The sequence below is a fragment of the Copidosoma floridanum genome, unplaced genomic scaffold (genome assembly GCF_036245765.1).
Source record: "Copidosoma floridanum isolate Cflo_tuat_1 unplaced genomic scaffold, Cflo_Japanese_pri ptg000006l, whole genome shotgun sequence".
NCBI classification, from domain to species: Eukaryota; Metazoa; Arthropoda; class Insecta; order Hymenoptera; family Encyrtidae; genus Copidosoma; species Copidosoma floridanum.
In genome coordinates, this window is record NW_028321883.1 from 27359127 (window position 1) to 27386210 (window position 27084).

Here is a 27084-nt window from a genome sequence, read left to right on the forward strand (position 1 = left end):
GTGATGCGTACGGTACACCGTGTCACCGCCACCGATCCACGCCCCTCGTGAGCGTAATTTTTTAGCAGTTTTGTCTATGGTTGATTTTTTTCAAGAAAACAAAACATCAGCATCCCTTGAATGACGAAACGAAGCTTTAAAAAAAACGGGGGGGAGGCGTAAAATTGAATTTTCCTCAAGGCGCCCCCTCCAGTCTCCCTCGTTCTCCGGCTTCCCTTAATTACACAATTCAAAGTTCACTTTTCCATTTTCAACTCGCTCTCCCTTGCTCTAAAAAAAAAAAAAAAGAAGAAACGACCACGCGCAGCCCGAGAAAGGCACCAGAGTTAAAATGAAAAAAAAAAAAAAGAACCTACAGCCAAGGGGGAGGGTTCTCTTAAAAGCCTTCCTCCCCCGCCGGCTCCTCGTTTTTTTAAAAGGATTTCCCGCAAATTTCTCCTCCATCTGCGTCGAAACTTTTATCCCTCGCGGAGAATCGGGAAAAGAATCGAGCCAGCGCGGCGGCGTCGCTGCCGGAATTAATTATTTAGGGGGATAGAAATGGCGCTCCCCACCCCCTCCTTGGCCCAAGAACGCGGGCGCGCGAGAATAAAAAAAAAAGCCCCCCTTGCCGTCCACTTTCTTCTCCAGACTCCTTTTCACAAACTCGACAGAGGAGGGGGTCTAACCCGAGGGCGACGATATAATTATGGAACGAGCCGGCGCAAAGTGTACGTATATATATACGCGAGGGGCTTCAAGTATTCATGTTTTCATTACCGAACGAATCTCCCGGCGTCCTTTCTTTCCTTATGTACCTACACTTTGAGATATCGAGTACGGCGCGCTCCTCGTTCTTTTCTTCGTTCTCCTTTGCCCAACGCACAACTTGGGTACATTTACTTGGTTTTCTTATTCGCGGCTACGAGTCGCGTGGAAAACGTTTTAATTGCCTCGCTATGCGTGTATTATATGGAGCGCACACGTTTTTTTTTTTTTCTCCCGGGAAAGTTTGCCCTCCTTTAAAAGGAGAGGGAAAAAAAATGATGCCCGGCTCCGAGAAAAAAGGCACATTAAAAGGGATGAGCGATCCGACACTAGCCGCGGGGTGTGCACGTCACCTATACGTGTAAAGGAATTCATCAGGCCAGTAGGTGTATACAGAGGAAAGAAAAAATATAAATCAGTCGGAGGGCCATTGTGCCCCAACGAAAGCGCAAGCGCATCTTTTGCACGCGTATACAACGGGCATAGCGTCTTGCGTCAAAGGGGAACGAAAGTTTCGAGGGAGGGGGGGGGGGGAGGCGCCCGGGTAGTGATTAATGGCGCCACTCTCGAGATTTTTCCTCCCGTTTCGTGGATTTGGCGAGAAGAGAGAGGGAACGGCTTTTTTTTTCCCCTCAAGCGCGCACATAATAGTACACACGGGTTGAACGCATTGTCCGAGTTTTTTCCTTCACTCTTTCGGGCCAAAAAGCGGAGGATCATTGTTTTCTTCGGCTATGCATCGAGATCCTCCGGTCTCGTCTACAGGCTTTGTTCGAGCGATAAACAAATCTGTAAGGAAACAATTAGGCTCCTCAATTGGATGTTAACCTCCGTGAAAATTCACTTGATCGCGAACAAAAAAAAAAAAAAAAAAAAAAAAACCGAAAATTGAATGGAATTACACAGTCATCAATAACATAAAATAGTGCCGCCCCGTGCACACAGTCAATCTACAGCAGCTAGAAAAAACATCAATAACTCGACACCCCTTTTTTTTTCTTTACCCCCATCTCTCGACAACAAAAAAAAGGGTTCGGATCCACCCATCGGACCCTCCCTCCTACCTAAAAATATCTATCTCTCTCAAAAAAAAAAAAACGCCGCGAGAAGGCTGTACTTGTACCTACAAAAAATTAAACACGTATATATATCTATATCCGAAACGTGAAAAGGGGTAAAGCAAAAGGGGGGAACGATGAACGAGCGAAAGAGAAAGTCACCGCCTCCAGTGGAGTGGGCTTACCCGGTAGCTACTCGCAATTACCGTTTCACCGACTCCATGTAAGTATGTATAGGTATATTGAGTGGAAGGAGGTAGGGAGAAAAGGGGAAGGGGTAAGCGCCGGGAGTGGAAGGCGGAAGGGTTGAGACTAACGAGCTGGAGGCTCCCTCATTGGTCGGGCGTGTCTCCTTCTTTCCCCTACTTTGATGGAAAAATGTATTCATAGCGTGCGCATACATATACATTACGTGTATGCAGATCGTGTAATCATACCTCAATTTTATGTATCATTTATACCAAATAATGTACACGAAAAAAATTGATTGTACAACCGAAATAAAACTTTAAAACAAACTATAATTGGCTAAAATACGGTTTGTAAATTGGTTTGCCGAATATACGATAATATGAATAAGTGTTGAAAGTACCTTTTTCATTGCACTTACAATGTGTTTAGAATAACTCGATGGATCCCAGCCGCAAACCGATAACGAACTAATCCGCGATAACGCGTCAGAATTGAGTAGCTCGTAATGACTCGGGCTTTGAAAAAAATAACCCGCAGCTGATTATTACTGCCCAATAACACCGGGAGCACGCGCTTGCATGACTATACAATATATATTGTGTGCCTATAGACTCGAGAATAGTGAAGACGTCGTCGATTGTAATGACGCGCGTCGGCACCCCATTGATCCGAGAAGAAAGAGAGAATTCGTTGTTAATCGAGGGAGGAAAAAAAAAAAAAGTTGCCGGTCGAATGCGAGATCACGCGCGGCCATTGTCACCGATCGTGTACACACATGTATAGGTGGCCCGGAGATGGAGTTTCGTGCACGCGAGACATGCCACCGCTGCTCTTTCACCACCACCTGATTCATCCCATCTGCCGCGTCCACAACGTTGTAGGAGAGAGATTTTGGCTTGTTCGCACGTGGACGCTTCCATTTTATACTTTTTTTTTTTTTTTTTTTTTTCCCTCACTTTGGTTTTTGTAAGTACGTGGAATGGATTATTGGTGTTGGCGCGTGTCGTTCGGCTGTTGCGGTTGGCTCTTTTTCGCTTTGTTCTTTTTCTTCGTGGGGACTTTGGGCTTTGAATTATGGCGAGTCGATTGGAAGCTGATGCTTTTCACTCGAATTTTACGAGGGTGCGAGAGGATTTTCGATGCCGGAGACGAGTGGATGCATATTAATGAGCGACGGGGTGATTTGGAGATGATGAAGAGAGAGAAGAAAAAAAAAAAAAAAAAAAAAAACATGTTTCGAGTCGGACAGTGATAGTAGATTTTTACTATGTTATTTTTGATCCACTCGTAATAGGTACAAGCCGACGAGGTGCCAAGCTTCCTTTGATTATAGATAATCAATAAAGATGTGCAGCTATGAGCCGAGATGTCAAAAAAATCTTTATTTTATTTAACAAGAAATCAGTTTTGGTATTTAACTCGTGGAAAGATAACAAACTTACTGGTTCATTTCAATCGAGTGATACTTACGTAAATGATTTTCATTACTGGAAACATGACATCCTTACATGTATAAATAAAAAATAATTTTTCCTCCTTTCGGGCGGAAAGTGAGGGCCGAAAGTACTTTCAGTGCCTATTTCACGGGCGGAAAGTGGAACCTCCCGCCCTAGGGCGGAAAGTACATTCCTGCCCTAGGGCGGAAAGTACATTCCCGCCCGCAAATAAGAAAAATTAGTAAATTTTGTAGTTGGTGCTGTACATTATCAATATGTTATATGCGACATCTATCAAATATCTTTCTTTATACATCTTCAAAACAAGACTTGATTATTTTATGAAATTCTATTATAAGTATATTTTGTGTATAATTTCTTAAAAAAAAATATAATATTACAATAAGGGAGTATTATATCTCTGATTGCCATTTTTTGATACTCATACTCTCATTCCACCAAGTTTTTTTTTTTCGGGAGATTAGATTAATTTAATTTATTTTTTTTTTTTCGGGAAATGGTTGTAAATTTTTTTTAATCGAACGATCAATTGATTTTTTGGACGAGGGGGGGGGCTTTGCCCCCCCTACCCCCCACCGGGGGCTCCGCCCCCTGGACCCCCGCCGGGGGCTTTGCCCCCTGGTCCCCCACCAGGGGCTGCCGCCCCTGGACCCCGCACAACCTTTGATGCGAACTTTCGTTTATTAACAATTAACTCTTACTTATTTTAAAAAATTCCCTACCTTACCGACTACTTTTTTAGACTTATTATTTTATAAAAATAAAATCATACTCAATTTTAAATAATTGATGCAAAATACGAGTTACCGTTCTTCTTCATGACATCTCAATCAATAAACATAGTTTTATATATACAACACAATTTATAAATAGGGAAGTTCACTAATATCTACACTGCAGTCAAGATATTCTAGCATACCAGCTTTAAGTTTTTGTTCGTACTCAACTATTCTAGTCAATACACTATTCGAAACACCTCCGTTATTTTTTAACAGAGGTTGCAATATAAATACTGCAAACCTCGAATCAAATTCATCAAATGGCAAAACCATTAATGTAAATATCTCCTTTTAGGTTTTAAAATCATTTTAAATTATAAATTGAATAGAGTATCTCTTTTAAAGTTTTAAATGACAATAATTTAAAAATGTTGACATTTATTATATTTTTAAACAAGAAATTCACTATGAAAATAGTTTTCATAGTTTTAAAACCATTTTAAATTATAAATAAAAGAGATTATCTCGTTTTATGTTTTTAAATTATAATAATTTTAAAGTGTTGATATTTATTATATTTTTAAACAAGAAATTAACTGTGTTAAAATATTATAAGTGTATAAATTGTTCATTACAGATTATTAATTTTATATATGTTCAAAATAATTTATAAATGCATAAAATTGTAAAAATTCTCATCATTTATCTAAAAAAATAAGCTTTGTGTACATTAGATAGACATTGAATAAATATTTTTCATTTTTAATCCTGTAGTTAAATTTCTATTGAAGTGATCATTAACCAGACAAAATACGTTCTCACTTTGCGCCCTTAAGGAGAAAAATAGGATACGCGACTCGGGCGGAGGCCTTCCCGCCCTTGAGCGCACTTTCCGCCCTTCGAGTACTTTCGGCCCTCGGGCGGAAAGAATATTCCCGCCCTGCGGGCGGGAATCATCTTTCCGCCCTTGGGCCGAAAGTACTCGGCGGGCGGAAAGTGCGCCCGCGGGCGGGAAGAAGCACTTTCCGCCCTAGTGGCGTAATATACTATTCAAACATAAATACTCATACTGCCACTTCTAATTGTACATTCTGCTATTAAGTATACCTATCAGAAAAAAATCAACACGAGCTAGCGTACCTGTTCACTAAACACCATAGCGCGTTTCCGCAGACGATCGGATTGTCTCTTTAAACGCGTACGTATGAAATATATTTCTCTTTTTTTTTGTTTTTTGTTTTTTTTGCATTTGACTTCCACCGACTGTCAAATCGTCAAAGGATAAAAGTAAAAAAAAAAAAAAAAAAAAAAAAAAAAAGTGCCAGAAATCACGTGATAAAGTAAAAGTGCCCTATTGAGATCTCCAAAACGAGACACGGTATATACACATTGCGCCAGCAAGGGCGTATAAACAAAAGGGATGTCCACGTGGGGGCCCCTCGGCAGCCAATAAACACCTCTTGAAAGCGTTCAACCCACCGCCTCGTAAAAAACAAAACAACCCCCCCTGAAATGTAAATCATCATTAGCATCGTCGTTATCATATACTGTGAGCGTCATATGCCGAGAACAAGATGCGAGGCTGAGAAGAAAAAAAAAAAAAAATTATGAGTGTAGTTAAATACAAGCATATACAGAGAGAGAAAGAGAGAAAAAATGAGGTCTCCCTCGACCCAGAGGCCTACATGTACATCACCCCCGAAGAGAAATCCAATAAGACATAATACGAAAGGAACGAGAGATGACGACGATGCGTACAAATACATATATATATATATAAGGCAGGTATATTATACAACTATATGTGTGCGTGCCACCTCCCTCGGATGAATCAAACTCGCACACGTAAGTGTACGCTTTTTATAGAGAAGATAGAGAGAGAGAGAGAGAGAGGTGGGGAGGGGGGGATGAAAAGGTGCGCGCGTGCCGATAAAACGATTCAACATCCACGCGTATATACATAACACACTGCACCCTCATCCTCCTCCACCTTGTGTGTGTACACGACTACCATGTAATATACACATGCATATACACACATTGTGTAAAAAGCGCTCGTGCCGCGCTCGTGTGTATATACGTATAAACCACACATGCGAGGGTGGGTTGTGGATGGATGTATGGTGCGAGGGAGCGCGATAGTGTTATATGTATACATAAAGGCGGAGGATGAGGGAGGAGGGAGAGAGAGCAGCAGCCTGTTGCTGAAGACGTCGGTCGCGTGGGTCCCGCGTGCCACGGTTCTTCTCTCTTTTTTACTGCCAGCTTTTTTTTTTTTCTTTCTTCCTTCCTTTTACTTTTTTTTTTTTTCTTTCTCTCCTCGCCTCCCATATATACCTGTATCTATTACGTACTTTCTCTCTCGTTCGGTCATGGAAAAAGACGAGTAGTGCGGTATACGCTATAAACGTACTATAAAGTGTATAGTGGCTGCTCGTTGGCTTCTGTCCCTCTACATGACCTACGTGTATATGTATACGTACATGCACCGATCGGCTGCAGGGAGATGATGACGACGACTTGACTCTGCTATTATCGAAAAGCGTGCTCCTGCTGTTGCGCGTGCGGTGCTCAAATACCTGTGTATCATCGGAATTAAAACGTTTTGTTTGATTTTCTTTTCTTTTTTTTTTTTTCTATTTCTTTGTTATTTTTTTTTTCACCCAACATCAATGGATCATTTGTTTAACTATTTTCGTACGGTTTTGGGTCAGCGCGCAAAGTGCTTAGTCGTCGACGGTGTAATCTAACATGGATTTAAATCTCATTAAAGTCCCGCCATTCAAAAAAAATAAATAAAAATTATTAAACCTTTCTCGTTTTTCTTCTGAGGTGCGTATATGCATCGAGTCGACAACACATGTAGCCGTTACAACGAAAGAATTAAAAAAGGTTTTTTTTTTTTTTTTTTTTCATTGATTTAGCGAATTGAAACAAACGAAAAATCCGTCGTGTGCACGAAGATCCATAAAGTGTGACCCGGGGAGGGAAAACATACGCGTAGGTGGTCACGGACACGCGGACAATCCCGAGTTAACTCGACGGGCGAGAAAGTCGCTCGCTTGCGATTTTTTTTTTTTTTTTTTTTTTTTTTTTCTCCTCCTTCCCCCACATCCAAACGAGTACACGTTGTTTTCGCACTTGAGGTAAAACTAGCCGGCAACCACGAAACGAGCCACGGGGAGAGAAAAAACGAGAGAATGAAGAATGAACCTTGTTGTCGTTGCTTTGCTCGCGGCGCACCTCCGCTCCTCAGGCGCGTGTGTGCATATGGGTGTACTCACTCGTGTGTGGTTGTTTGGGCCCGCGAGTTCATTAAATCACCAAATTTTAGTCGGTGCGGAATTTTTTTCCGGCGTCCACTTTTTTCTTGTTCCCTCGGCCGACGATTTATTCGCGCTTAGCTTTTGTTTCGCGAGAATTTTAGCGCAGACTAACGTAACCGATGAATCGGGTAAAAAACAAACTTTGGAAGGGTTGTTTGGAAACTTTGGCAACGTTGATGAATTGTTGGTTTTTCGTATTAGATTTTGAGGGTTGGAAATGGCCACTCATTTGAACTGTTTAGAGAAAATTTACAATAGACTCTTTTTGTTGTAAATCCTCCTCAGAAGCAATAGAGACAAAAAACCCTTTCTTTGGTGCGAAATTACCAAGTTTTGCAATTTGTTTAAAAATTCCGTAAACCTTACTAGACTTGGCATACAGATTTGTTTTAGAAGGGGCCATTTTGCGCGAGATTGCGCGAAAAAATCGAGTTTGAATATTTTTCGGAACAAGTTAATGTAGAAGGGTATAAACCAGTTTTGATTGCGAAAAAAAAAAAAGAAAAAAAAAAACACGTACGGATGTAACCGACTGCAACCACCTCTTGATTCAAGGAGGATATCAGGGAACGACCGTTAAAATGAGCCGGTTGTCTGTATTATGTTTATTATACGATTATTCGGGCAGCAAAAAAAATATACTTTCAAAAAATGTAGAACAACAACCCCCACTAGGTGTACAAAAAAAAAAAAAAAAAAAAAAAAAAGGTAACCTATACTACAGTCGCCGAGTCCGCACCGCGACATATCCGTATGTATATATACCAGCGAGTCCCATCCGTTGGCCGTCTTGAATTACCTTTCTCGCTGTCGCGCGTTTCCTCGTGTAAATTTTTATCCAACGACACACTAGCCCGTGCACCACACACAAGTACAACACAACAGCTGCGCAATCGTCGTGGGCGCCCACACGAACGGTACAAGTATATACCTACACATATTATATGCGAGGGATTCGAGATCGGGTTTGGCATCAGCTTGCATTTATATATATATATATGTAGACGTGTGTGTGCGTTGCAGAGCCAAAAGAGACACTGCGCACACAACTCTTTTGCAGTCAGCCGTGACCCGGGGCTAATGGACGTTGACGAGGAGGCACGATGGACGCGTTTTTCCCTGATCCAGGAGACGAATGGGGCAAACAAATTTAAAATTTGTTGACTCCCCGTGGCACAGGGGCCGGGCTCGAGGGTTGTATCATCATTTAAAAATCCGAGCTTCGATCCGATTTTCAATTTTTAACGTCTTATCCATACATTGACTCCTAAATTTAACTTTTTCAATGCTTTTTCATTGTAATAACTATTTGAACGTTTAATCATCGAGTAGTTAAAAATAACGGCTTGAGCGTCTCACGTGGAAGTATTTGAGATATAAATTTTTAGGCGTCACAGAAAAATGAATTACCTGAGCGTTTCGTTAAAAAAAAAACACTTTTTATCTGTATCACGATGATGATTCATTCAACGGTCAAGTGCATAATTGATGTTATTTTGGAAAACAAATATAAGTTATATTTCAAAGCGCAGTGGAAACGAGTAGCGGCTCGAAACCTCCGTAGGACTTGGCTCTCGACTGCAAAGAAATCCATTCCCCCAAGAGGATACATCCCTTTTAGAGAGGACCTCTGCCTGTATAGGACCGAGAAAAAAGGATACGAATCAAATCGAGCGTGTTTTTTTTTTTTTTTTTTTTTTGACCCGCAAGCACAGGCCTCTTGATTTTGATTCTCAAAGAGAGAAAGAGATGAGCCCCATCGAGTTTGTCACCGCATCGCGAGCCTCTTCTACATTTTCTCTATTGTAAGTTTTCCGCAGGGACAGATACACGGGCGAGAGATCGCGAATAATAGGCAAAGTCGCGTGTTGCATATCCTCGCCAGTGTAGTGCTGGTTTCGGCAATTCACCCGCTTCGCTCGTGTGGAAGAGACCACCCGTAAGCGCTTTTTTCAGGTTGTATATTTCGTAATGAAAAATCATTTCTTTTTTTTTTTTTTGTCACGCTTACTGTACGCGTGATACTACACCCGTTACTCCGAATAATATAGAGCTGTCGCTCTTATCAGATGTCGATTGCTGCGACTTATTCTGTATAATACGTATAATATAGTATATACTTGTGCGTATATAATATCATACGCGTGCCGATAAGTGTATACCAATTATCGAGTTAATTGCAACAAACGTTAAATTACCCTATCGCATTGCCCGTATTTGTTTAAACGCCCAATCGCTCCGAGCCACGGCAACCCTTTAATCTTGGGGTGCACAGTCGATAAAAATCGTCCACAACTCGAGGGTGATATCCTATATAGGACTGCACACGTACGAATTAAGACATCGGCGCACTCGGTATATATGTATGAAAAAATAATATAATTAAGCACCGCGGCCTTACAAGGTGTTATTAATCCCCTCTGGAGGAGCTTGGAAATGAAAGGACTAAAAAAAAAAGGAAGCCACCGGCGGAACACCTGTCTCCCTTTTCTCGTGTATGCTAATGGCCCATAAATCGCGAGCCCGAGCGCAGGAATTAAGGCACGCTCTCTCTCTCTCTCGACTTGTCACGATTTCACTGATATTTACGACCTCGAGGTGGGCGGACAATTCCGGCCCTACGGTATATATAAAAGTATGTAATTTTCGTCGAGCTATACACGCGTGTATACGTATAATAGAATGTGTATATATACCCATGCACCAAGGTATATTATCTTTCCCATCTACGAGTATATATACATTCAATTAATTTGCTCATAATACGTACTCATTAGAGAGATACGATGTTATCGGTGTGCGCTAATACTTTTCCGTTTATGTCGCTTTTTGAGAACAAAAAGAAAGATTCGTATTTCGGAAAAGCCGGGCAAAATCGATCGATGATTGTAACCGTGCGGTGATGCCAGCTGATCCAAAAATTGATATGATTTCCCGAAACGCTTTATCCTACCTCCACGATCGTCATTTACTCGAAGCACAAAGAAATCCTGGGATAACAATGTTTTAATTGCAATATTTTTTTTTTTTTTTTTTCAATACACATTATGTATGATTCATCGGGCAGGGAGCAAGTACAATGGCTAGACGATTAGACCCGAGGAGGTGGGCAGCAATTTTTTGTTCCTAGAAACGAGCGATTAAAACGCGATTGCCCGTACCCCCCTCCCGTTTTTCTATACAGCGTAGAAAAGTGACAAACCCGGGCTGACCAATGAGTAGACATTCACGGCAATTAAGAGTCCATATACAACAGCTCGCTCACGTAAGGGGGAGGGGTATTAAAAGCCTCGAGTGGGGGGATTCTCCGAGACACGCTGGTGCGTGATATTTCGTAAGATGCGCAACGACAATTGTTATCTTTGGTAGGACAGGCCGCACGGAATCCATTACGAGTCAAGGCTGTGCTGACGAAATTGCCCCCCACTCCTCTACTATTTCGTTCTTTCATATATATTATCTTCCCGCTTCTACGTAGCTTATCGAAAACCCCACTTTTTGACCCTTTCTGTACTTCCAAAAAGCGAGTGTGTAGCACGTGCGTGTGGCAGGGGGAGAGAAAAAGGGAGCAGCCCCATAGTATGCGTGTATATATGCAAGACACGGGGTGGGATGGGCCAAGAGAAAATGAAAATGTTTGGGTATACTGCCATGACGGGTTCGTTTGTCCTCGCGCCAAGGCATCACGGGCAAAAGGAAATGAGCTCATATCGGCTAACCAAGGTATAGTTACATTTATTTTTGTCCGCGTGCCGTGTGTGTGTCTCAAATACGCGGGTACAATGACCATCGACGGAGCTTTTTCGCTTGGGCGTTCGATAATTTCTTCTTTTTTTTTTTTTTCGTAAAAAACTGAAAGAGAGAACAAAAGAGCACGGCGGGTACACAGATGGATGGATGAAAAAAGAGGGAAGAAGAGTAAAATGGAAACGGCGGGCGAGAAACACGGGGGTGGAGTGAAATACGTGGAAAAAAGGGGGGAGGCTCTCTTTATCTCTCTCTCTCTCGCCCGTGTCTGTTTTTCTGCAGCTTGCATCATCGGCTCGCTGCCGGCCATCCTTTTTCGCCCCGTTCGCTCTCTGCGCGCGTGTCTCTCCCCACAGTATCGTTTTCTCCGACCCCCCCCCCAACTTTTTTCCCTCGACACCCACTTTGGACGCCCCGACCGATGCCGCGCTCTGGGCGTCCGAGGATTCCGAAAATCGGGGGGATGGATGCTGCCGCGGTGATGTATGGGCCGTACAAAAGGGTGCCACCTACTATTACACTGCGCCGTGTGTACAGCTCGCACAGAAATATATATACATGTGATGCGCCACAACGTTTCTTTCGTTACACTCTTATGCCATGGCTCCTTTTTTTCGTTTATTCTTCGGCAATATCACATTGGCCGTCGTGCACATTATTATACCAATTTCACGAAAATCAGCACAAGAATCATTGTTTAACTCGTACATCTATGTGGGATACTCGAATCACCTCGCTCTTGGCATGTCCAGCGATACGCCAACCACACAATATCATATAGGGTATATATACGAGCCGTCAATTGCAGATGTACAGTGCTCGGGAGAGCAAGGACCGCGTCTTTTCCACCTATACGTATATATATATATATACATCGGTTGGTATAAAAATGCGTACGTGTATATGTATACACTGTATAGCAAGAGAAAAGGCGTCGCGATTTCCAAAGTCCCGCATGCGCTGATGGGTGCACACGAGCATATCCCGAGTGCTATTGCAAGAGGAAAAAAATGTATGTGTGTATGTAAGAGGGTGAGGAGGGGAGAAAAGCAAGGTAAAAGCGTACGAGGGGGTGATTTTTAGAGCGACTGTAACCATTCGATCGGGGTGGGGTGGGTAAGCTATCGAGGGACGATTGACAGCTCTGTTCGGTACTAGTTGATGCCGATGGGGGTATATTTATATACACGCGCGCAACGTTCGTCCCTCCTTGTCGTGCCTTTCCGTATATATATATATGAGCCATACGCGTGACGAGGTGTACAACAGCTTTTTTTCCGCTTTTCTCCGTGCGACGAGTCTCCTTTTTTTCCCTTTCTCTTTTCTTCTTTTTTGCATAGGAGCTCGGACCCCGTGTCGGGGGACGCTTTTCAATGGACGCGATTGGAGTTTTTTTCATTTTTTTTCCTTTTTTTTTTTTTTTTTTTTTTTTACTGTGCGCAGAAGTTCATACAATGGTTCGCTCACGGGCTGAATTTTCGTTTTGCATTTGGCAACTCTCACGAAAATTGAAATTCAAAGCTACGCACCAATGTACGACATCGGCATTGTTTTTTTTTTTTTTTTTATGTTTTACCTCTCTTGTTTCTTTTTCGATAAATTCGATTTTTAATACAATACCAATACAACACTTTTAAGAAAACGGCACTGCTACAAACATAAAGTTTTTTTTTTCCAAACAACTTATCTCTTGTCGTTTGAAACCGATTAATACTTGTGTACATTATCACAACAACAATATGATTAAGATACAAAGTGTTATGTTTTTTTAAATGTAAGGAACAACTCTACAAGTGTTATCACTTTTTGCATACCTCAGATCGGTGTAACGATGATAAATTTTGTTGAAAAATTATGAGGCAAACCAAAATACCAAAAAAACAATACAAGATACTTTTGATGCGATAACTCATTGTACCACGAGTGGAATGCTTGTGTAGTTTTGTTTTTTATTCTTAATCGTTTAGTTATTTCATTAATGCATAAGAGTGACCTCAGATGTTTCAAAAAAAAAAAAAAGTTTTCTATTGAAAATGAATCGTAGGTACAGTTCCCGAGGCCGAAAGCGAGAAAACAATTGGATCTTGACGTACTGAAAATTCAGTCGACTCGGGCAGCGAAATGAAAAATGTGAAGCGACAATTAGGATGGTGAAATCAGAATCTCGCATACCCCGATACTTGAAAACTCATGCGCGCAACGCACGCAGACCGGCGAGTACGACGAAAAATCGGCTCACGAATAAATTAGAACCGATCGTCGCGTGCTCGGACAATGGGCCCTACGCGCGCACCGCAGCCGAAATTTTGGCAAATCAACACCTGTGCAGCCGCGTATACAGCTGCTGCCGACGCGAACGAACTAATTTCATTTCCAAAGAAAGGGAGAACGAAGGACCAACCCGATAATGCACGGCCATTGTCTGGGAGCCGAGAATACACAAGACCCGTCTGCGCGACCCCGAAGAAGACTCACCGAAAACCGCGTCAAAGGAACAAACGCTGCTGAGAGGGAGAAAAGAATTAAAAAAAAAAAAAAAAAAAAAAAATCGAAACGAGACGGCGAGCGAAAAAAGGGGTCCAAGGCCAAAAAATCGGCAATAGACGGGCACATCGCTTATTCCAAAATAGGAAGAAAGAGAGAGTATTTAGCGTCTCCCGTTCTATCATCTCCCGTTCGCAACACACATCGACCATTACGTTACAAGGGCAAAAGCATATAGGCCGTGCACTAGACCAACTGGCCGGCTCCACATGTATACCTATCCACACGCGCTCGCACGTCTATTCGCACGCCACATGGTCCGTCGGCAGCGGTAGCGCACGAAATAAGGCCCCCGCGTGTAGTGCACATATAGAGATATATATAGGCACGAGGGGCCCGATATATATATACATATACTTCGATCAGAGTCCTATACACTTGGCTATTAGACGAGGAAGTAGTTCTCCGGCCCAAGGGCCTCACTTCCCCCTCTACCCCCCGATATAATTAGACGGATTGGATAATAAGCCACGGCGCTCCTCCTCGTCCGACTCCCTTTCTCTGGATGTCGAGTAAGTTATTGTGTGCGTGTACGTAGGTATACCTCTTTTCTTCCACAACGTCGACTTTTTACCTTCCGTTTTCGCTATTGTGTTTCCATTTCGTACCCTGATGGCCCTCTACGTACGGAGATTTATTCTTACTATTTTTTGAAATAACACAAATGGGTATATTGCCTTTCGCGAGGGGGTACGATTACGTTGATTCGGGGGAGCTCCTTTGTCTTTGCGCGGGTTCGAAGGGGACTTTTGATTTTAATCGACGATAATGCGGGGTCGCCGAAACGCGTTTTTCTTTTTATTCTCCTTTGCCGGTTCGCACGCATAAAAGTATTGTGGTTGATCGCTAGTGGTTCGATCGATTTTTCATTTTCAAAGTAGTTTCAAAGTGTCCTTTGAACGTTTTGTCGCCTAGACAATCGTGTTTCCAAGGATAAAAAAAAACAAACTTACCAAAGTATAATATACATATACATACAAACGTATATTCCGTGAGTCGTTATGTCTTTTAAAGTTAAAGTGTTAATGAAAATTTTTCTCCAGAGCTACAACTCCCGAGGAGGGAAAAATCGTTAAAGCTCTTGCGACTGATAGGCATAAATGTTGTAGAGCCGAGAAATAATTTAGTGAAACAGTAAAACGCCATGTGTATAACTTTGAGAGTTTTCATGGGCTTGGGTACATACGTGTATGCACGTGTATCAGTAAACCAACGAAAGATTATGAGAAAAAAATACAGGTAGACATAGATGTTTTTTCAAAACGCCTCTTTTACCTGAAAACAAAAAAACAAAGGAAGAAAGAAAGAAAGAAAGAAAGTAAGAAAAAAAGTGTAATCTAATCCGAGCCGAGCGGGGTATTATGTACGAATTCTCGTGTCTTTATTTTATCCTCTAAACGAAGCGTGAAGAACAAAGGAAAAGAGTATCGATCGGGTAATCGGTTTTTGTGCACACGCTCTCATTATTTTATCAAACGGTAATAACTCGAATCGTGGCTGTCCAATTATCAAAAAGATCGAGAAAGGCGCCCGGCACTGCTGTACACGTGGGGCCCCTGGGACTACTTTTCGGCTTCGAGGAAATAAATAGCACTCTATGAACCGTCCATTACGTATCGATGTACCGACTTTCGGTGACTTTGAGAAGAAACAAAAAAAAAAACAATGTCCCCCTGATTCCAGAGCTGCGAGAGGGTTTTTATTGTTCGTAGCAACGCGCGTTTCCCTTTTTCGACAGTTTACTCGCTCGCTTTAAACAATGGGCCCCAATTGTATCGAGGAGCCGCGTAATCGCGGGCCTACTTTGACTTTCGTCAAATTTCCACGACACTCGCTTGTAAACCTTATTGCCGTTGAATGTCTTTTGATGAACTGCTTAAGTGTACGGTATAATGTTCGAAATATGTACAGTACGCAATAGTATAGTCGAGGTTTTTCTCAACGGGGCCAACCGAATTTTCATTTTTTTTTTTTTTTTTCGTAAAAATCTCGAGAAGAGCAGCAACGAACACAAAAAGTAAATGTTTAAAGAAAGAACAGCTGTCAGATGTATCACTCAGGAGAGTCTCTTTTATTCGGATTGATTTGGATCTGCGGTGCAGGCAACGGTCGGCCGATCAATTGAATTTCAATTATTTCGATCCACCCCAGCGAAAATATGTGCAAACGATGTAAATAGACTCTCCCTGTACGCGGGCCTGGAAAAAGTGCCCGTCAAACGATGGAAAAAAATAAAATAAAAGTGCCCAGTGTCTCCTATCTGCCATCACCGTGATATTTCTTTTTTTTTTTTCTGGCTTCCGCAACGGTCAAACATCACTTGCAGAGATTCCTGTCGAGTGCTATGCAAAAAAAAAAATCTTGGCCCCAACGGTTGTCATGGCTGTTGTTGCGCGTTTTCGGCCGATCAAGATATCATGATGCTTTTTAACGTTTTTTTTTTCTTTTCAGGGTGTGCGGGAAAAAAGAACGATTTCACTGTGACTCTCGCGATCTCGTAGCTTTGGCTGAAAACTGTCGATGGGCAACCGTTTTAGCATTGTACCATAAAGAGAAAAATCAATCGTGTGTCTTTTGGCAATTCAATCATACTAAACTTATCGATAAAATAAAATTGAAAAAACAAAAATGAAAATAACGCCCCGTACGCAGGAGTCGTGTGTTGATACTAAAACTGTGGGAAAGAAAAATTGAGAACAACAGAAGCTTCCAAGTCAATCATAAAGAGCCGTTCGATGGGGCGTTATTTTATGTATGATTCGGTAAAAAAAATTTTCGGTACTTACTTTCGAAGTCTTGGCGATTTTTGCCTAAGCAGAACTTACTCCTCGTTGGATGAATTTTTTCCATTTTGTAGATTTTAAGGGTAATCAGTACTGTTTCACACACGAAGAAAGTCGAGAGACGCAACGGCCATCGAATAGGAGTGCCCTGTTCCAAAAAACCTCGAAATCCATATTTCCTCAAGTACCGATATTGAGCTGTTGTTTCCACTCGGGCCGGTTGGTGTTTAAGAAAAATTAAAGTCCAACGACTGCACTTTAAAAGCCAAGAAACACGTGACTATTGGCATCGGTTCCTGTGGATACGTTTGATTTTTCATCAAGTCGAGGGTGACGGACTGCATCGCCATGATATCACTGGTGGATTCTCACTAAGCATCATCGTGGCTCAGATCAACTGACCTTAGCAATGCACGAAACTAAAAAACAAAAAAACAAAAAAAAACAGAATTAGTTTTTCGCGATTTCAAGTCCAAGTGGCTCATATCATTTTAATTTTCCCATCAAACATACCTACATTCATCGTACATTCATATACGTATATGACCTTCCCACAGGCGTACCAGCTATACAGATAAAATTTTACGATACAACTCTTCGCGTAGTTTTGGGTCAAATCGTGCACCGAGTACCTTATAGTTTCATTACACGCGTCCACGTACATAAGTAACAAAAAATATCGTGCTTTATCTTTACCCCGGAGGTATGGCTCGAGCATATTATAAGCCCTTAACCGTGGCTTTTCCAAAAAACGAAGGTATATATAGGAGGGAAGGGTGTATAATTTACGAGTTGGTCGTGGCTTCGGTCACCGCACGGCCCATTTTCCGTCATGGCGGGCTAACGTGCAGTTGTCATAATCGTTATTAACTCGGTGCTACTTTATCAGTAGGAGGCATTAGCAACAGGTGACGGTCGCGTTTGTCGTCGGCTCGTCAATTTGATGTATGTATAGCGTAACAATATCTCTCGTTTCGAGCGTATCGTCAACGGCGTAAATCAACCGCGTGTGTGTATATATATATTATGCATATATATGAGGTGAGGACAATCTTTCGGATTGTCTAAACGGGTCGAGGCTGGTCTGAATAACCGCACACGCGCGCGGAGCGATAAAACGCAGGAGAAATTATAAATTAATAATGCGAAGAAAAGAAACATTTTCCCGAACCCATTAGGAGCGTGATTTCGGTACGAGCCTGGTTTATCTACAGATACTGAGACCTGGTGAGACTCAATCGGCCTAATGGCTCTAACTAACTGGTGTACGTGCGCATTATACATACGTCCAGTTTTGATAAGAAAGAAAAAAAAAAAAAAAAAAGATTAATATGTGGAAAGCGACGCCGAAGGCCGTTCATAGCGATCAAAGGGTTGAACCTTGTACACATTATGTTCACGTTGCTGTTTTCACCTACTCTTTCAATTTCAAAGCTTATACTACTTTTGACTCATTTGTCATAAGATTAGTATTACTTTCGATGAACAAAGTAGTTATGCGTGTTTGTTTTTTTACATTTTTACTCTTGCTATTCTCGTGCGTCTAGTTTTTTTTTTCTCTTACCCTCAGCGCAAAACTGAATTTTTCGCCTTTCGGACACTCAAGTTCGTACTTTGCGCCCTACGGCCGTAATGAACTAATTCTTCCAAAATAATAACAAACTATATTACTAGTTCCATCAACCTTCGTTTGTCAAATGCGTAGAAAATGCGACGATATCTATTGTAAAACTTAAAATTAGCTTATAAATCTATAAGAAGCGATAATCCACCCTGTCTTCCCTATGGAGAAAAAACGCGAGTGCAGCTAAAAGTTTCAAAGTGAGATAATCGAAGGATACTATATTTGTGTTGAAATATGATGAAAATCTAAACTGACTCGCCCAAGGCTCTTTTAATTCGTAATATCAGTAGCCTTTACAACGAGTTAATATAATACCGAGTAAAAAAAAAAAGCTTAAGTGCACTAATGGCTTTTTCTTTTCTCGGGGCGACGGACCGAATTTTTAAACTATTTTACTTACGACTTTTTTTCATCGAAAGGTAGATTTTTATAAATTTTCAATCAATCGTTACGAATAAATGATGTAGAGTTGAAAAAAAAGCCATTTAACGTGAAAATTACGCTTGGAAAAAAAATAAATTTTTTCCGTGGCACCAGCAGCATTTTGAAAAAAAAAAAAAAAAAAAAAAAAGAAAGTATCCTCAAATACTTGAATTGGAAGCCAATTAGCGGGGATGAAGGTACCTGCGTATCCCGACATCCCTTTTTTTCCAGGCAAAGGAAGCCCCAACAAAAATCAACCTGTTCCCCGCGCACAAACACGCACAATTGACAATCCTTTCCCTCTGTATTGCCAAAGGGGGGGGGGGAACGAAACTAGAGTCTCGTCAACCCGATCTTTCCTAAACGCTTCGGGTGTACACATAATACACCGAGTCCCTGCGTGTATTTTTGTCCCGTGCACACATGCCGCTACACATCATCATCAGGTATACACCAAAAGAGTTAGCCTCAAAAGGGTACCTCGACGAGCTCAAAGGGGAAAGGATCATAAGTCAAAAAGGGGTTTCCCCTTTCCATCCCGACCCTACACCCTTTTTATTCTCCCTCATTTTGTCGTCCCTTTAACAACCGGCTGACAAAACGTCTCTATTGGAAAAACGTTTAGCTCGCCAATACAGTCGTCATTTCTTCCAATTTGTTGAGCGACGCATGAGGTGGTAATACATACAGTCACTGCCGTGTTATTCCGATGACTCTTTGCTTCGGGAACATTGTTTTTGCCTACACATGATGCTGGTCGTTATTGTTAATCGGTTCCCGGTAAAAACATTCATTTTAAAGTGTTCAAACACATAAATCATCCTACAATAGCAAGAGTACACTTATCTACACTGAACGTCCAAGCATGAGTCAAAGTACAAGTTGAAAGCAAGAGTGTATGGTTGAAATTTTATAGATATACATCGCGGTTGCGTTGATTGGAATTTGAACAACAACCTATTGTGGAACGCACCAGGTATTTCACTAAACCGGACACTGTTGAGCGGAAAAAAACCAATGTAGGATTCGACACGTTTACGAGTGTGAGGCAGATATGTTTTCAGCCATCTTGTGTCGATCGTCGAGGAAGAAAAAATTGTCCAAGTATAAATAAAAGCGTTTAAACGTTTTAGCAACTCTAGATTTTCATGTACTTTTTCTTTTTTTCTTCGCGAAGTAGTAATCGTCAAATTGACACGCGCGCCTCACCATATACATACTATATCTTATGCGAACAACGGGTGTATCGGAGCAGCTTTTAAACACCAAAAGTTCCCAAACACCGTAACACGCGAGAGAGAGAGAGAGAGAGAGATACATGAGAGCCAACGAAGCGAGAGAGGCATCATGAGGCAAAGAAGAAGAAAATCACGGAGTGTATGTGTAAGTGTAACAATGAAGAGAAAAGAGGGACGGTATTTTGTATTCCCTTCTCGCCTACAAATACCTGTAGTGTATATGTACGTACGCGCGTAAACGGAGCACTCGAGGCATCGGGGGTATTGGTACATGGGGAGCGAAGGACTTTTTTAAAGTGCATCCTCGGTCGGTCTTTGCCACGCGCTCAGCGCACGCCCTGTGTAGCCTATATATATACACATCCAGTCGGCAGGTGAGACGACGGTTTCACTTTTTTCCCTTTTTTTTATATATATATATATATACCTAAGTACATCCCTCCGTGTGTTTTACAACATCCCTGCGACGCGAGCTCTCCTCGTTGGAAAAACCTGCTCTTTTTTTTATTGGAAAATGGGCGGGGAGTCGGCTCGCTCGTGCCCCTTGGAAATTTATGTTTTAATTCGGACCCGATTACGGGTGGAGGAGGACGCGGCTGATGAATTTTCGTTATTTATGAGGAGTCGCGTGTGGCTTGTGTTTCACAACCGTGTGTCCGAGTCGTTTGCTCGTCGACGCGTTTCCCTTGATTCAGGTTTTTTTGATGATTGATGGAAAATACATATGCTCGTGCGTGGGATGATCGTGAAGTGCATTTGGAATAACTGGCCCACCGGTGCTGCCGAATAATCCTTTCGATCGCTGCGCAAGTATCGGCTTTATTTTGATATTCCTCTGCAAATGTAAAAAAAAAAAAAAAAAAAAAAAAGAAAGAATATTTCTTTGCATGAAAAAGCTCGATACGTGATCGCTAATCACGCACACCCTCGCCATCCGAGACTCCGAAAGCTACTGGTGGCAGTCGGAACCCGTTGCAGAGACGTTGCACCCCCTCTCTTCTCTCATCCAACTACAACTCCCACTCTTGCCCCATCAACTCCACCCCACCATTGCCGCTCGCCACCCATTCTCTCTCTCTCTCTTTCATCCCCAAATTCCCCTCGTGCACTTATACTTACCAACATCGGCTGGCTGCTCGTTATACTCGCTGCTTCCAATACACATATATAACCATATACATGGTGCTATAGTATATAGAGTATACTATTTCTCCCCTCCCTGTTTCTCTCCTACCACTACCACTGTACGGAGCCATCAGAGCCCGGCGCATATTACACGTATACATGTATACTTACTCGTGGCACACGAACAGAAGCGACTGAGCGAAGGGTTGCCATCAGCGCATCAGCAGCGGCGGCAAACTCTCCCCCTTGAGATCTCTCTCTCTCTCGCTCGAACGGTAAGAATAAGGTAGTGGGAAAGAGAGAGAGAGGGGGGGGAGAATATGCGTACAGTCCGAGCGGTGGTGGTGAGTAAAAACCAAGCGAGGGATATATAACCGAGAATTGCCGGAGGCCCAGTTGTGTGTGTGTGTATACATATGATGAAAAGCCCGTGCCTTACGGTTCGAACGTCAGTGGAGGGCTAGATCAGCCCGCGGTAACATCTCTCGGAGTGCGAGAGAGCTCCTATACATACACTCGTAGCTCCGGCGCGCTCCACGATACGCATTCGCGACCGAGTGATTGTTATTTTAATTTTTGTTTTCTTTTGTTTTTTCAAAACCAACGGACCTTTCAACCGATAAATCGTGTTGGAAGAAAAATAATAATCATCCAAGCGTGTGATGGACCACGTTTTACCGTTTTTCACGCTTGTCCAGTTGATGGTGCTTCGCTCCGCATGAAGAGGAAATTGTTTCAACGGCACTGCCATATACATATGTAATCATCGCATTCGGTGCTTTGTGGGATGTTTCTACTTATCTTACCTTTTTTGTATCTGTGATCCCGCGACTGTGCATATGATAATATCGAGTGAGGGAGGAAGACGCGCGGAAAAAAAAGAGAAAGAGAGAGAGAAAATAAAGTTGGTGCGTCGATGATATTTTTGTACGTCAAGATTATTGTAGCCGCTGTTAGTCTGTGATTCGAGGGGATATATTATACCTACGAGGATAAAAGTATAGGAGAATACATATACACAAGAGCTTGGATGCCCAGAGGTCAGAGATAGCTGGACCATGGCTCTGTCTTACTTGCAGGAACAGCAGTACGCTGCAGGTACGTTGTTGTTTTTTTTCTTTCTTTTTTAAATTTCATTTTTCTCCCCCCCAATTAAATGCAATTCAAACGAAAAGAGTATACATAAATGACTACACCCAACTCGAACGACTTTCCCAAATTATTTTTCCCGGTGTCAAAGTGACTCACGTTAACCTGCGTGATAATCGGTTAAACGCTTGTTCGGGACCAATTAAGTTATAGACCGGTTAACCAACGTGCAACCACGTCAACGCGTCAAACGAGTACCAGGTACGCGTAATTACTTTTTCGAATATTCGAAATGGCAACCCGAAGCAAAATGAATAATTAGTAATTAAGACTCATCGTTGCTCACACAGAGATAAGTGATGGGTATATGCACGCGGGGGGGGGGGAGACGATTCGAGCAAATGGGCCCTGCCGGCGGCTGTGTGCTTATTATCAACCAGTTAAAATGATGTTTACGTCGGCGTTGATCCGCTTTCTGCATTTGCACCATATACACACGGAAACAAAGTCTCCTGCATTCGGCGAAAAATCCATTTTCTCGTGTTTCACAACCGGATAAGGGGGAAAAAAAAAGAACTGTACGTATACGCACGGCAAGGTTCGTTTGGTCGATTATTCGCCCACCGACGGCATTATACCGCACAGCCCAGATTTACGGCGCATAATCTTTCAACGCTACGGAAAAACTGGGTTTCACTGTTGTCACCTCCAACTGTACCGGCGGAAAAGCTCTCAAAATGCAAGAATTTGTTAAACGAACGCAAAGTACAGGGGACTCCAATTATCGGATACGCGGAGTAGAGCAATAAGGAAACTTTTTTTTTCCCCTCGATGGGAGTAAAAAAAAGGGGTAGTAGGTGCAGAAGGAAGAGGACGAGCGCGTTGCCAGGAAACGCGCGGCCCGTCGGCCCGAGACCTTTTATTTATCCACCCCCGAGCGACACTGATACACACGCATATTTGGCCTAGGCGAGAAAAATCGGTCGCTCGTAACACACCGAAGGTGATGATGTCCAGTGGCTCTGTACTAGAAAAAAAAAAAAAAAAAAAAGGCGAGTCCGGTGTTTCGTCACCCGATGGGACAGCCTTCCGCTTTCTCGCTCTTGAAAGAGAAAATCAGGGGAATCCGCTCGTGAAAGCGCGCGTGCGGGGGCGAGCAAAACAAAACCCCACGTGAGGTACTCTCGCGGTGATGTTGATCGGCGCGATGATGCGAAGACGAGTCGTTGGCCTCGAAAAACAGAGAGGAACAGGATAAAAAAGGAGCAAGCGCGGTACACGGGACGAAGAAGAAAGTAAAAACGACTTGGAGAGGCGCGTGGGTGGCACGCGCTCTCTCTCTCTATCTCTCTCTTTCACGCGTATATGGGTACACACGTTATCCAAGAGTCGCGGTACCCACATGTGGGGTATATATAGCCATGGCACATACCTACGCGCGGAGCACGTGAATGAAATCGGCGGTCGCGCGCGCGCGCACACACCATATGAATGGGAGGACACGGAGGAGGACACGCGTGTGTATAAGAGCCTCGACGGAGAGAGGGAAAGTCACTCGACGAACCTCTGGATCTTTTTCTTTTTTTTTTTTTTTTTTTCTCTCGAACAACAGCTGAATCTCACCTCTGTCCCCCTCGTCCACCGGCGATCTGCTCGTTTTCTTTATTTTTCACTCGACTTGGTGGTTGCGCAAAAAGGCCCGGGGCCGTTTGACTTTAGTTGCATCGCGAGCGCATCCGAAGCGAGAGGCTAGACAACGCGTTACTCAACGTTTGTTGCTTTGCAGGGTACCTGGCAAATCCGGGCCACGGTGCGATGAGGAACGATGCCGTCGATAAGCAGCATCACCTACAACAGGCCGGCTCGCCGCCGTTGAACAACAACAACAACAACACGAGCAGTAGCAACCACAACCACTCGGGGACGGCGGTGCCGATCCACCAGAGCGGCAAGGCCCACGGGGGCCACCACCAGGTGAACCACGCGTCCTCGGTCCTCATGAACATGGCGATGATGAACCCGTCGACCCTCGCGGCTCTCGCCATGATGCAGCAGGGCATGACCCATCCCATGTCCGCGGCCAACTTTGTCCCGTCGCTCTACAACCCGCACTACATGGCCGGCTGGCCGCCCTCCGCCTCCTCGCCACCCTCGGGCCTCGCCACCGGTCCCACGTCCCCGGCCCTCAGCAGCCAATCGGCCAGCAGCCACCACAGCACCTCCCAAAAGCGCCCCGGCAAACACGCCCTCAACAACAACAACAACAACAACAACAGCAGCCACGTCAACAACAACAACGTGGTCAGCAGTAGTAGCAGTAGCGGTGCCCAGAGGAGGAAGCAGGGCCCGGTGTTGAAGAAGCAGCGCAAGAACCCGGCACCGAGGATGAAGACCGCGTCGGACGGGCCTGTGATGGACAGAGCGGAGGCGCCGAGTCCCGCGAGCTCGGGCAGCCCCAGCGAGACGGCCAAGGAGCAAAACGGGGCGAGGGTCTTCACGTGCGACGTCTGCAACAGGTCCTTTGGTTACAAGCACGTACTGCAGAACCACGAGAGGACCCACACCGGGGAGAAGCCCTTCGAGTGCAAGGAGTGCCACAAAAAGTGAGTTAACCGGGATGACGCGCGGCACCTTCAATAACCCTTGTTATTCCCACAAAGGATCAAAAATGTTGATAATTAGGGATACGCCGTTGATTTTGTTCAGGTTCACGCGGGATCACCACTTGAAGACCCACATGAGGCTGCACACGGGGGAAAAGCCGTACCATTGCGACCACTGCGACCGCGACTTTGTCCAGGTGGCCAACTTGAGGCGCCACTTGCGGGTACACACGGGCGAGCGGCCCTACACCTGCGAGGTCTGCAACAACAAGTTCAGCGACAGCAATCAATTAAAGGCCCACCAGCTCATTCACAAGGACGAAAAGCCATTCGAGTGCAAACAGTGCCTGCAGCGCTTCAGGCGCAAGCACCACTACGTCCAGCACAAGTGCCTCCCGCCGTCCGAGGTTGCCGCTGTCCCTGGAGCTGGTGGTAGGTTGGTCGGTCAGGCCCTGCCCGAGGAACCGGTCGATGCCCACCACGTGAACGACGAGGCCGAGGGTGGAGAGATGGTGGGAGCCGACGAGGATTTCGAGATGCGGCAACTGGTGCGCCGGCCGTATCAGCAATTGGGGCAGTCGTCGCCCGTGCAGAGGCACTTTGTCGATGGGCCCGTTAACCAAGAGGTGGGCTACTTTCCGGATCTGCCGATGCAGACCGAGCCGGAGGACCTGTCGATGCCCAGCTCGCGCTCGAGGGTGTACCCCGAGTTGTCCCCGCTACAGAGCAGCCGTTCTGGTCGCAACGACGCCGAGAGGCCGCGTAGAAGGTAGAAGGTGATACCCGACCCTCTGCCGATGCTGACGCTTTTGTAATGTACTACCGTTGTTGTACATAGTTGTTATTTTGAATGATGCATAAATATATACATACATATATATAGATATATAAATAAAAAATAAAAATTTGTTTTTCCTCCCGTCTTCTCTGTTTAACAGTGTTGGTCATTTTTAATGCTTACTTTTTTTCTTTCTTTATTTCTTTCTTCATCTCGCGGTCACTCTCCATTGATCATTACCATATGAGATATTTTGTGTGCGTAAATGATAAATACACGCTTTGATTTGCAGTGATATTCTAAATTGTCCTCCATTGTCAAATGTACGCGTTACCTACATGACAAACGCCGAATCTCAGCATTAAAGGCTTTACGCACGCACCACATTTATTATCAGAAAAAAAAAAAGAAAACCATCCCAAACATCTATACTATGCACAACGTGTTCGCTAACAAGTGCCGTTCCTCTTTTAGGATAATTTTTTTTTTTTTTTTTTTTATTGATGGGTAATGGTGCGTGGGCGTAAAGCGTTTATGGTGCGATTCGGCGTTTGCCAGTAACGCGGGCGCTTGATAGTGGAGAAGAAGTTGCAGTGGGTATCTCGTATAATGATGATCAATGGAGGTCGATCGAGAGGAAAGGAAAAAAGTAAAAGAAGGTAACAATTTAAAAAATTATCAGTACTAAGTAGTAAATGGAGAAGATAGGGAAAAAAAAAACAAAAAAGTAGGAGGAGGATTTGGAGGATATTGAATATGGTATGCAAGTTCCTCTGACAGTTGAAAACAACGGGGGGGAGAGTGATCATTTCGATCCGCGCCCGTCCTCTGTCGTTCCCTCCTGCGTGAGCGACAAGCATTATTTTGTACATAAATTTATTATAATTCGTTGCGAACGAACGTTTTTTTAAATTATTTTTCGTTCGTACCCCAAAGATTTTTTTTTTCTTTTTCTTTTGTGAAGGAATTTGAATTATTAAAGAAGTGAAGGATTAAGGAGTGACACAGTAAAGTATGGGTTGTTTTTTTTTTACTACCGTCCAGATTTTAAACAATAAAAGCTACTTTGTCAATTGCGATAAGTAGTCGTGACCTAGCGAGCGACAGGTTATACTATCGGCCGCGAAGTTTTTTAAAATTAATAATAAATAACATCATAACAACTGGACGGTAGTAGTTTTCAAAAACAACTGAATACCAACAACTAGTATTGTACATAAGTTATATTATAAACATGGAGAAGGGAAATAAAAAAAAATCATAAGTTTTGTTAAATAGTCAATAATAAATGTTTTATTCAATTGTACACACATTTTTTTTCGTTTTCTTTTGATTTACCAATCATTTACTTATTTATTTATTTATTTATTCACACGTTAACGCATGATTTCCTTTATTGTTTTACAGCTATATTCTTGTTTATTTAACACACACACGGACACACGTTAAAAAGCACATACAACGATGAAAAGCAGAAGGAGAGGGAGGGGGGGGAAAAGAAAATTTCTCCCCAAAAACACGCGAGCCACTCAGCCCCCAAAAACGTTTCCCAAACGGAAATGCAAAACAGTCCCTCGTGCCCATACAGCCCCGAGAGCCGAGAAAAGCCAAAAGAAAGAATCCACGCCGCG

At 43.3% G+C, this 27084-nt stretch overlaps 1 protein-coding gene across 1 annotated transcript; it reads left to right on the forward strand.

Annotated features, from left to right (window-relative positions):
- The first annotated feature begins 21409 nt into the window (after window positions 1-21409).
- On the forward strand, window positions 21410-25628 carry LOC106647118 (uncharacterized). The gene is made up of 3 exons (XM_014363372.2): window positions 21410-22081; window positions 23859-24675; window positions 24779-25628. The coding sequence occupies exons 1-3, from the start codon at window positions 22042-22044 to the stop codon at window positions 25446-25448; spliced, it is 1527 nt and encodes a 508-aa protein (XP_014218858.2). The 5' UTR covers window positions 21410-22041; the 3' UTR covers window positions 25449-25628.
- The last annotated feature ends 1456 nt before the right edge of the window (window positions 25629-27084 follow it).

Excerpts from the sequence above, each read along its gene's own strand:
- LOC106647118 (XM_014363372.2), top strand. The coding sequence starts at position 22,042 with ATGGCTCTGTCTTACTTGCAGGAACAGCAGTACGCTGCAG. Across the intron at positions 22,082-23,858 it reads GGAACAGCAGTACGCTGCAG|GGTACCTGGCAAATCCGGGC; the intron begins GTACGTTGTTGT and ends GTTGCTTTGCAG. Across the intron at positions 24,676-24,778 it reads TGCAAGGAGTGCCACAAAAA|GTTCACGCGGGATCACCACT; the intron begins GTGAGTTAACCG and ends GATTTTGTTCAG.